Source organism: Thunnus maccoyii, chromosome 16 (genome assembly GCF_910596095.1).
Source record: "Thunnus maccoyii chromosome 16, fThuMac1.1, whole genome shotgun sequence".
Taxonomy (NCBI): domain Eukaryota; kingdom Metazoa; phylum Chordata; class Actinopteri; order Scombriformes; family Scombridae; genus Thunnus; species Thunnus maccoyii.
The window spans coordinates 28,353,139-28,365,600 of NC_056548.1; the positions used below are offsets into that span (position 1 = coordinate 28,353,139).

The window sequence follows — 12,462 nt, forward strand, 5'->3', positions numbered from 1 at the left end:
GTGGGAAAAGGCTCTGCTGTTTGAGGGAGCTCTCAAAATATCTGAGCAGCGACGACAATTCTGCTTAGAGAGCTAATCCCCCGAAACAAATTGACTGCTCCCTGCTTAATGAGTATTACTGAGTGCATTAAAACCCCCAAAACAACTGAGCCACTGCAATCCACCACCCTGAATTTAAGCAACAGCATGGTGCAATTTTCCTTGAATGCTAGCAAAGCCCTTCTCATTTGAGATGGAACTCATTATTGATTACCCTCAGATGAACATATGGCAAGATACTTATAGTATCTTGAGACAAAATGCCTAAAACCAATTCAGCCCATACAGTATATAATTTACCACTTTAACAAGGCCAGCGCATGCCTGATAACACCACAAGAAACGAGCTCAACTGCAGCATGATTTTGACCTATGCACATTAATCCACATTACAATGACTGAGGCACAAGCAGCTGAGCAGCAGACACTTAGTTTAGACCCTGTCATAATGACAAGTCGAAATTGGTGAACGGCCCCCTGACGGAGCGGTCGTGGTCCGACCACAGGAAAACTCAGCATCTGTCCTGGCTTCTGAACCGGCAGCTAACTACGAGCCAGCTGACACTGGCTCTCAGAATGTGGATTGTGATTATTTACTTTTAAATAAAGTCCAAAACCAGGAGCACTGACAAGTCAGCTGCAGCAGCAAACTGTGTTGGCAAGAGTGTAATCGGCAGAGTAAACGTGCCAATATCTGGTGTACACCTGCATGAATGTGATTGGATGTTACCAGCCACACACCAGCCCATTTGTGAATGAGTATGAATATCGGTGGTCCATGATGCGCCCCTAAAGTATCACAGAGTACCCCTAGCATTTACCTGTACTACCTATACCAGGAGCCAGCTTTGATAACAGAACTTTTCCACGAGTAAATGAAGTTGACATCCACTTTGGTGGAACTCAAACAAGTGTCAAGTTGATTGTCATCATGTACTGGTATGAATGGACACCAATATCTGTTTTGTTAGGTAGGAAAATGCATGCAGAATCAAACATCTCAACAAACATCTAGTTGTGCTTTAGAAAATAGCCAGAAATTATGTTAATGTAGTAAATGAGTCTTCTGATCAATTTCTATTAACCACCCAAAACCTGTAACCTGTCTTCCAAGAGAACTGCAGTGAAAACTAAATGTCAATAGTGACAGTAACTTCTGATCGATTTGAAACTCACCTTGAGTGTGTCCTGTCGCGTCTTGAGTTCTTCAGCGCTGAGTGTTGCACCCTGGGACCTGAGGATCCCTGAGAGGAGTGCATTCTCTCTGCTCAACCAGGCCTCAAACTCCCTCCTCCTGGACTCATACTGTCCTGTGCTCCCCTGAAAATGAAGACACGATTCTAAATACGCACACATACATAAATACACCGACATGATCAACGAGTCAGCGGTCGTTTCATGTTCTTTTTGTGCTGGGAGTGGCTGATGTGTAGATTGTAAACAAATCCATCACCAGAAAGGTTGGGCACAGCAGTCATCTGTCAGCAGATTTCTGTGTCTCTTTGTTTTCCTATTGATGTTATTTTATTTCAAGAACGATTGTTCTGCCAGACAAGTGCAAAATGGGTGTGAAGGTGATTATAGCCATTCAAAGCTTACCAATGTTCCACAAGTAGTATTTGAAAGACGAAAGAATCTCAAGACTGATGTCTAGACAGCTGCATCCATCACTGGAATGAATGGTAAGCTCTGAACTCAATTCATTCTGTTTCTTTTTCCACTAATTTTACCCTAATTAGCACTTTTAAACTGGTTATGTAGCTCCAAAAGACCACCATGTGCAATAAAAGATGACATGAAAGCATCTCTACTTTACTGACAAGCCGTCAGAGAAGAGCAGCAGAAAGTTTTTGCAGGAGTTACACATCTCTCTGTTCTCTATTTCTCTGTTTAGCGTCGTCAGGTTAGGCTAACCCATTGTTGCTAACTTCAGGGCTAACCCCCTTCTCTTTCCCAACAGTTGGGGAAAGAACAGACGACACTTTTCTTGGTCTTGACAAGCTGCAGCATTTATTAACTGACACACTGTAGTCTGTACATTTACTGCCAGATTGACAACTTACTATTAACCTTTTCCTCTCCTCCGCTCACATTCACCATTACTTTTCTGCCGCTCGCTCTCTCACTTAACCACTCACTCGCTTACACACTGCCCTATTCCTTAAAAGGTGCTACACTACCAGGAGTTTCCCGGGCCTGGCGGGGGTTCTCATTGGCCTTATAAGGGAAACTCTGTATTCAGTATGACACTATGGGTGTTGTAGTGCTTTTATACACATTAAATGAAAGGAAAAAAGACAGAATATAAGCCTGTGGGTGCTGGAAGTATGAAAACAATACCATTGTGTCTTGACTTGGTGCTGTAGATGGCTGCTTGGCTTGATCTTTTCTGAACAGCATAAAAGCTCCTCCTCCTTGACTCAGGCCGCTGTCCCTGCCTAGTCTTGATGTGCCGGGAGGTTCATCGTTTTGATCATCAGCATGGCCCTGGATCCCATGCCCCGTCACTGCCCACTCTCCTGCCTCTCCCTCCAGGCTTCCTTCCCCTCCTGCTCCATCAGCCTCTCCTGTCTGGTCTTTTTGTTGGCCTCTCTTGGAGCCTCCTGCTCTGCCCTGACTGTCTGGCTCCCTCACACTGATCTCTGTTGTTGGAGCTGTGCTGTCTACAGACAGGCCTCTATCCGTACGGAGGTCTGACTCTGTGGAGCTATTCAGCAGCCTGGAAGAGAAAGAGAGAGGTTAAGTGTTTTCATAAATCACCTGCTCATCACCTGATCAACAACACAGAGGGAAAAGTTTCTTTAATATGCACATTGGTATTACAGTACCTGTGAAGATTGAGACTCATCTTGTACAAGGCAAACCAGGACTCTTGAAGACGTTTCATGTCTCTGATGATATGGACGCTTCCTTCCTCTGAAGTCCTTTCCAAAACCTCCTGACCCTGGACATCCATCTGCTGTAGCTGAAGCTCCTTCTCTGGAAACTCTCCCAGTGCTCTCTGTGGACAGGGCCAATGGTACCATGCAGCAATCAGTGGGATGCGCAATTTCATTCACGTATTTCTTTAAGTTAATTCATTGCATTTATTTCAATTTTATACAATGTGACACTTTGCATAATTGTGCAGAAAGTTTTGAAAGACATACGCACCATTGATTATTTTCAGTAATCAATCACAGAACATCTATGTGTCATATGTGAAACTATCTATCTAGTATACTGCTCATCTTCTGTAATTATACACACTTTCCAGTGACTGAGCAACAAACAACAATTTCAGCATTAAAGCTGCAACAGGAAAGTTCAGGTTATGTCACTCTATGACAGATAAACATCATCTGGTACCAAAGAACAGCAGACTGCAGAGGACAACTTCAGCACCTGAAGGCTTGATTTGGGTTTAAGTCTTTAAACTTTAATATTTCCTTCATGAGAAGAAAACATCCTAAACATCACCACCAAGAAAAGGAAAAATTTACTACTGAGACTGATTGATTTCATTAAATTAATGAACTTAATAACAGTATTTTGAGAGAGAGGTTCTCACTTTGAATACAGTTAAATACAGTTAACTAGTTTTTTTGCCAGTCTAGAGGCCATAACAGGATAATTATAACTTTGTAACCACCAAAGTAACTGCTGACGTCAGACAGGTTGTAAACACCTTCATCAAACCTTATACAGTATGTATAGATTTATTTAGTTTGTGCAAATATTTTATTGTTCGTGTTTGTTTTCTCTTGAGTTTTGCTCACCTGGAGATTTGTTTCCAACCAGATTAGTTGCACAAATGTATTTACAAATGGGAAAACAAAAAGTTTGAGACGGGTAAAATAAACTCAATTTACAACAGTGCATTCACTGCAGCAGGGCAAAGTCGCTGCTACCTCCTCTGTAACCAAACTATCTCCAACTCCTCCATCCTTGAGGAGCCCCTTTAACCATGCAAAGTCCCTCCCATCAGGGTAACTGATTACATAACACATAAAATTAATTTTGTTTTTTCAGCCACAACGTAGTCAATCAAATGTTTTTTTTACTTTACTCATTACCAAAAAATAACCTCTCAGACAGTGTAAAGAATGTCTCTTTACATGGAAAATATTATTAGTTTTCACTAGTAGCAGTCGCATGACCATTACATCATCTTAATGCATCCTGCTACAATCCTGTTTAACAGCTGATTGGACTGAGCCTGTTTGAATCAGGAAGTCCTGGGAACACACAAAGAGGTAAGTAGACCAACAGTAAATGACAGGTGTTGTAGAACTAACAAGTGTGCACCCTTAGCGATCTACCAGGCAGACCAAAAACAGTCGTACATTCCATGTGTGCTAGCATAGAAAAACGTAAAGTGAGTGAATGTGCAGCGTGTGTAGGTGTGCGTTTATGTCAGCGTGCATGTGTGTCATTGTGTGCTCCACTAGCAGTCACTGACAGGGCTGCTCCTTCACAGTGAGTACAAAGTTATTATTATTGAAATGGTGGCATAGTATCCAAAACTTAAGACCCAACTTGTAATAAACCAGAATTATCCTTTGAGAACCCTCAACTCTTTTTGCTTGGTTTTCACTCTCTTATGGCATATCACTAGTGTCAGTCTACTGTCTTGGGAAGGCCTGTGTTATATCTGTATTGGACTGGATAGAGGTGAGTGTCAGTGTTCCAGGGATATAAGATCCTATGTTGATGGAACATTTTACTAAAAGGTCATGGTTGTTTAACCAAAGTTTGTGACGCTCACTCACTGCTTGGAGAAAGTACACATTTCTTCTTTCAAGCTTTGAAACATTATTACCTGTCTTTGGTGAAACGTTCATATTCTTCTGTTTAATGTGGGCAAACACACTGAACCAACAGTATTACTTTGTGGGAATGGAATTCTCTCTGTTTCACTCCTTCTGGCTGTTGCTGCTGATAAGATAGGTGATGTTTTTTTTTAATAGAAAACTGAAATCTTGAAACTTTTCTGCACACTGGTACATATATTTGATATCCACTGTATAGTATAGAAGAGCAGAACTCCTGGACAGTTGCACAGCCAGACTTCACCTTTGCTTTTAATTAACTCAGGGCGTTGTGAAGAATCTCAACCCGTTCTGGTGATGAAATCAGCAAGTGAGTCAGTTTGATAATGAATTTAATAATGTAATTATAAAGAGTCTCCTTGGTATCCCCATTAAAATTCATCACTTCAGGTCAGTTTGAGCCGATATCAGCACTTTTACAGAGCTGGTTGACAGAACAAAACATGTCAATGATATTAAATCAAGAGCAGGGGGAAATGATTAGGATAAATTGATGAGTTTATCCATCATGAACCCTGACACAAGCAAAATGAAAATGTTCCCAATTAGCGATGAAGTCAAACATACTCACTGCAGAGAGAAATGTAGTGGAAAGACGTCTGCGTCACCTCTCTGTCATGTTGAAATGACATTTTGTGTCGTGTTTGTATGACTTACAGGATATAGCAAGGCAAATTTTAATTATGTAATGCATTTCATTTCAGGGGAGATTCAATGTGCAGTAGTTGAAGTGCAGTGAATAGTATGCTAAAGGTTAAGTCCGCAATTTTACACACCAGCGTGTGTTTCCAGGTGTTGGGGAGTACTTCTGCATGTGTGAAAAAAGTATTATAGGTGCATCTCCAGAGGGAGCGGTGTGAAATCTGATAATTTACCTCAAGTGATGTCAGTGTTGGTGTGAGCTGAAGACTACATGTTAGGGTTGTGGAGTTAGAAAGAAGTGAGGTTACCAGACCTCTGTAGCCCACACCTGAACTGTGCTAGCAAGCTGCAGGCTACATTAGCTACCACTAGCACAACACACCTGAACTTGTCATGTCCAGTAAATCAAAACAAGTTGTATTGTGGGTAATGTTGGCATCAGGCTTTGACAAGGAAGGAGAATGTGTGGAACAAAAAAAGAAATCTCTGCTTCTGCTGCATCAATGTTGATCCTTTTTTTGAAAACTGTCCATTGTTGGTCTGATGACGGTTAGGAGTGCAATGATAAATCTGTGGACGACTCTTTGAAGGATTTTTTCTATATTCTGCTTTTCTAGACTGACAGAACTGGGCTCCATTAATTCTCATGCAGTTAACTTGATTCTTTGAACTTAGTCAGTGGATTGATTTCTTAGTCTTGAGTGAGTTTTGAATTAAAGGCTACATGGTTAGTGAATCTACACCATGATCAGCACTCATACGATTGGCTGAGTGCTGATAGGAAGGATGGCAGCCAGTATCCATAAGTTTAGGTTTTGGGTCCTGGAGTTGATGAGTAATGAAACCCCTTTGTTGTAGAAGTGATTTCCTCAGGTGAATATATCACCATCTCATGAACGCTGGTTGGAGGACGTAATGTAAACTCCATAAATACATAAGGATTGACTATAATGTTCCCCAAAACCAGCTGATCATCAACACAGATACACAAGAACACACACACACACACAGACCTCAGCTTCATGCCTGCGACCCTCTATGCTCCACCCTCCTGAGGGGCTGTGGAAGGACTCGAGCTTCTGCTTCATGATCATTAGCCACTTCTCTACATTCAGCAGGCTGTCGTGGAAGCTTTCGTGCTCTGCGATGCCGTCCTCACTCTCTTGCATCTTCACCTGCAAAAAAAAAGAACATTATCAGCTGGACCGTCAATGGTAGGGAGAAACAATCATGCCGTGAATTGGCAATATTTGCAACAGCTGTCATTATGCAAACGGTAACTTCACGTTCCAATACTGTAACAAATGCTGCACTACCAGTGACTTGTGTGCACTTTTGAGAACACTGGAGGAGGATGTTACCTGTCGCTCAACCCATCTGTGACCAGAGCAGTCAGTACATTATTACTCTGTGACTCTGAACATTACATCACAGAGTGCTGACGACTGAGTTTTGACAGTCTGGTCATTTGCCATCACCACATCTAGAACCACGACACAAAGACGAACCCCCGATTTTTTTATAATGTAGGATGAACTGACTCTGGTGGGAGTCAGTGCTAATGTTTGCACTAGCTTCCACTGTCTGAGTGGAATACAAACTCTGCAGCATGACAGGTCCTGCAAAATGTTGAATGTTGTAAAGAGACAAACAGTTCCAAAAAAACAGTTTATCATAAGATGAAATACAGAAAAATATGCACAATAGCTGCAGCATCACTATATTTTATTTCCTTACACGAATATGTGAAGAGAATTCAAATTTCAGTTTGATCTTGATGGAGAAATCACTACGGGGATTTACAGAGAACCACTCTGTGTTTACTGTGTGACAGACTGAAAGATGTGAGAATGTAAGAAGTGTCATTTTTGGTAAACTGCACATTGTTGGAAAGCTGTATATAAATATGAGAATAAGAACTAGGTTGACAAATACTGCATTTCCCTTTAAGAATCCCCCTGAGGAGGGGGATGTTCCCAAACTCTTAGACACACTCTGATGTCTGCTAACACTACCCTGCATGCACACTCACATACACACTCCAGTCACACACACTCACAGCAAATTCTCCCTCTCTGTCTCACAGAGAGAAATAAAGAGCAACAGATGACAGTACTCTGCCATGTTTGACGAGTATCATTTTCAGACTGATTAGTGTCAAGTGATGAGTAGTTTGTGCTCTGCATAGAGCCTAAACAGCTTATTCAAGAATTATGCTGGCGGTTTGCTCCAGATGAAAATCAGATATGGTGTGTTCTCACAGGTTTGTGACAGAAAAGTGCTGCATTTGGCTTCGTTCACCACATTGTGCACAGACTGCTTGTTCACGTTTTCTCACAGGTTTCTCTTAACACCCTCCGAATTCTGCAAGCTGCTTAGCGATGTCATGTGAACACTTCCAGAGTGTATACTTTCAATTTCGTGATAAATATTGCTCTAAGTTTAGTTTAGTTTCAATGTTTACTGCTTGCTGTGAGTCCTGTGTGTTCCCAGTGTGAATCACTGCCATTCATTCATTTATAAATGAATAGAATGAATAGATGTAGAGTCACAACAAGTCTATTGGTGTTTTTATTATCTCCGTCCTGATGAAGACCCTGTGAGGTCAAAACCAGCCGGCATTTTAAACCATTAATATGCCCGACTAAATGAAGGCTTTTAATCTACCTTTACTCTGAGCTGTGCCTGAAAAACATTTCCTTTTAAAAGCAGTGTTTGCTCACAGTGCCACATTTGACAGCAGTGTGAGAACAGACCAAATTCTATTTAGTTTGGAGAGTGGTTTGAGGAAAGCCTTTCTTTTGTGGGAGGCCAGCATGCATAAAAGCATGTTAGATCTGAACCTATGTTTGCCAACTGAGCTACACTAAAGTGATGCATTCATGAAGCACATGAAGTCCTCATACTGTAGCTCTGTCACACAGTCATGCCTGCTGTGAGTTTTTGAATCAGTGCACTATGTTGCCTGTATCTTTTTGATATGACAATAAACTGATAACATAAATCAATAACAACACGGTTTCTTCATTAGTTGTCTCCATTCCATTGTTGCACAAGTTTTAAGCTACATTTAGAATATCTGGCAAAATAAAATGTTAAAATCAGTGCATGTTACCATCAACTAAAATCTCAATAAATTAAATTTAAAAAAAAAAAATTTTCTATAGTGCCAAATTACAACAGAAGTTATCTCAGGGCACTTTTCACGTACAGCAGTATGACCGTACTCTTAAATTCATAGAGACCCAACATTCCTCCATGAACAAGCACTTAACTCCCCTTTAACAGGAAGAAACCTCCAGCAGAACACGACTCTAGGTGGGCGCCATCTGCCTTGACCGGTTGGGTTGAGAGAGAAAAATATTCCAGAAATCAAAACACTAAGTGAAGTTTCAAAAGAATGAAGAACATTGAAATTAGTCATTATCACTCATTCATCCTGTCCTCTGTCCTCCTCACTCTGCTGCTGGTGTGCAGCAGCTAAGGCTGGTAGAGGGAGGAGGGTCTGGTTTGGTGTGTCGGGGCTTTTGCTCAACCGTACAATCTACAAGATACAAGATATGTGGCTAATTGGGCTAAATAAAGCTACATACAGACAGCTCTCGTTTTCATTTGTGTACTTGTTCATTACAATCTGTAATTGACAACCACGCTATGGCTAAATGATACCAGCAGTGGATGGGAGACTACAGACAAAGTGATTAAAAATATCAATTTTCTGCAAATGTATGCTTGTTGAGCAGATGTTCTGATCAATTACTCTTACTGGCTTTTAACCTGTGAAGGTTTTATTGCACTTACGGTAATGAGCATAGTTATCATTAACTCGAGCAAAATGTAATTTTTCTCTCTCTTCAGCATGATCTCTCTGCTCTGCTGTCTGCTGTGTGTGTGTGAGTGTGTGGGTGTGTGTTGGACGAGCTCAGTCAAACACCGCACAGACAGCAGAGGAGAGAGAGACGGTGAGGAGAGGCTGCACAAGCAAAATTACACCAAAATCATATTTTATGCCTAAACTCATTCCCTAGTTCGATAAAAGTAACAATAAAATAACCGATCTTAAGTTGATAGCTTACAGTTAGCTTATAGTTTCCTGCTGCTGCTGGAAATGAAGCTGATGAGAGTGGAGAGACTGAAGCAAAACAGTAGAGTTATGGACTGTAAAATGAAAGCTGGTAAACTCAGTAGAGCTGAGGGGAACTGGTTACTGATAACTTATCTGTAGTGTCTTCACAGCAAGAGACTCCTTTCATATTACATATACATGTCATTTGATCCATTGTTAATATAAAAAGATTGATTGATAAGTGCAGCTTTAACTCCGGGTGGAGGCTTCCTCAGATGTTAAGGATGAGTTGTAGTCAGAGAGGAATGATAGTGAAGCTCATCCATTTTAAACTACTCTCCTGTCTTACCCTGACTGCCTTGTGAAGATGTTTCCAGTCAGTGTACAGCTTCTCATACTGAGTCCTGTTGCTCTGACTGGAGGAGACCAGAGTCTCCAGAGCTATGATGTGGGCTTCACAGTCCTCCAGGTCCTTGTGGATCACCTGAGGACACACAGGACACGTAGTGAGAGATAGCGTGTCATGGGAAACACACAACTGTGCTTTTCTTGTCCACTTTCAGTTCAGGAAAGCAATTTCATGAACTGAAATGAACATACATTTATTATATTATATATTACTCAAAATGTAAATGTGAACCTTGTGTGTTGAGTAATATTTGATGTGTATAATATTTCAAACAACCTCATATAAAATAATATCCTCTTAAATCTCAGATATGAGATGCTGCCATATCCAACATGCTAATACATCACAATCTTTCATAATGAACAAATCAATCATTCTAACAGCAATAACAGCAGACACAGTGTTCAGTGATGATGAACTAACTCCAGTTTCCAGTTTCTCTGCAATCTCTGAACTGAACTGAAACCAAAGTCTGCCTGAAGGTAGGAGAACATTAAAACACTACTGCACGCTTTGAGAAATGACTGTAGTGTAAAGTTGACTTGATATGTAGTACTAGAAATGACAAAACACACATTATTCATGTTGTTGGTGATGGATGGAGGACTAGCATCTTTCCTCAAACATTACAGCTTCAATACATTTCAGTCATTTCTGATCTTTGGACTATAGTTACTTTCACTTGGAATCATCTGAATTTGACGGCTTAATCTGCTGAAGGCTGTGATAAGATAATTTATACAGAGCATCTGGTGTTCCAGCAGACATTTTGGTGGCTCTGGTTTGGCCCTGGTCTGGTCTGGGATTAAACTCACCCTGAATTGGTCCAACTGGCTTTTCTTGGCCAGAATGTCTGGCTGTCGACCATCAGCTGTCACCAGTCGGTCTCGGAGACCAGCCAGCTTGGCGTGAATCAACTTGTAGGCATCACTGAAGTCCTTGGTTCTTGAGATTAAGCCCTGAGAGTGGGGAAGAATGTCATTAAGTGTGTTGCAATGAAGCGTTTCTACTTCTTCGGCAAAGAAATGACATCTGCACAAGGAGCACACAGTCCACTGGCCTTCTGAACTACAGTGCTTCATCACATCTATTTTAAACCTATTTTGATATGAATTGTATTTAATATGATACATTTGATCTCCAGGGACTTATATTATGAGCTGTGTCTGTTTTTCCACCTCCATCCAGTGGAGTTGACCATGACAAATGGAATACATCTGATGAAGTCTCACGGACAAACACTTTAATATCTATTCCATTTCTTTCTTCTCTGTTTCTACTTCCAGGATGAGATTTCACAGTATTTTGTGATATTTGTCTTTTGAGATGGTCACTGTGTCAGATTAGGTCATCATTTGAGTTATGAACTCTTGCTGTGCCTTGGCCAAGAAGCATGACACGACATGATGATGTACACAGGTGATCAGCAATGTGTCAGGAAGCGACTTCACTGTTTAACCTGATAGCACAAACATCATTCCTCTTATTCTTGTCCATGTTTGCAGGTGAGAACAAAGTGCATTCTTTGTTCCCATTGGTCAGTGACATGCAACATGTTGTAGAAGTTGTCAAAGTAGGACAGATTCTGGAATTTGAGATCAAATTCTCACAATACAACTGCTGCTAAGAATCATACGGTACGACAAGGACAAACACGATGCAACTTAAGAAAACACATGAAAACAGACAAAATACAGGCAAATTAGGAAAACATCTTCATCACTTTGACAACACATATGCAGCATTTAGAAAACGTGTTGCAAATACCACAACACAACACATTACAGAAACAACAACGGAAGTGTTTCCAGAGGACATTTACGAGTGATAAACACGTCAATAACTCATAAGTTAAAATAAAATGTTATTAAAACACAAACGGTCTCTATGTACAGCTGGCTGTTAGAAAAAAAAGTGCAACACTGAAAAGAGATACTTCAAACATCAAGGGTTAGGGCTCACTGAATATTGTTTGAAGTATCTCTTTTCAGTGTTGCACTTTTTAGACGGTCCCTCATTTCACAGCCAGCTGTACATAGAGACCAGTGTTATTAGTCCAGCTCGGAAGGACGGCTCGTTTTGGTGAAAATAAGGTTGAGGCTCATTGCCCACCTTACTACGGTAGGAAAGAGGCGTCATTTGTGTTTTAACAACATTTTGCTTATGAGTTATTGATGTGTTCATCACTCTTAAGTGTCCTCTAGAAACACTTCTGTAATGTGTCGTGTTGTGGTATTTGCAGTGCGTTTTCTAAATGCTGCTCATGTGTCGTCAAATTGATGAAGCTTGTGTTTTGTCTATATGCATGTGTTTTAAGTTGCAGCTTATTTGCCCTTGTTGGCCACCGTAGAATCACCACTACAAACCAACCAATGTAAATATGGCAGAGTTGACAAAAAAAAGAAAAAAAAAGACATTTAGTAGTAAAGTTAGGAAATGTCAGCTCTATAACTAAAGCTTGTTTTTCATTTTGCTGCATTTTCACAATATGACAC

General features: G+C 40.7%; 1 protein-coding gene across 1 annotated transcript in view; it reads right to left on the bottom strand.

The window, feature by feature from the left end:
* The window catches only part of syne3 (spectrin repeat containing, nuclear envelope family member 3), a 53,437-nt gene that overhangs the window by 16,721 nt on the left and 24,254 nt on the right, over positions 1 to 12,462 (bottom strand). The window contains exons 10-15 of the mRNA XM_042388216.1: positions 10,783 to 10,926; positions 9,908 to 10,042; positions 6,506 to 6,667; positions 2,868 to 3,040; positions 2,380 to 2,758; positions 1,216 to 1,359 (exon numbers count right to left, since the gene is read on the bottom strand). Of these exons, the coding sequence (XP_042244150.1) occupies positions 1,216 to 1,359; positions 2,380 to 2,758; positions 2,868 to 3,040; positions 6,506 to 6,667; positions 9,908 to 10,042; positions 10,783 to 10,926 (1,137 nt within the window). The remainder of the gene's footprint in view (positions 1 to 1,215; positions 1,360 to 2,379; positions 2,759 to 2,867; positions 3,041 to 6,505; positions 6,668 to 9,907; positions 10,043 to 10,782; positions 10,927 to 12,462) is intronic.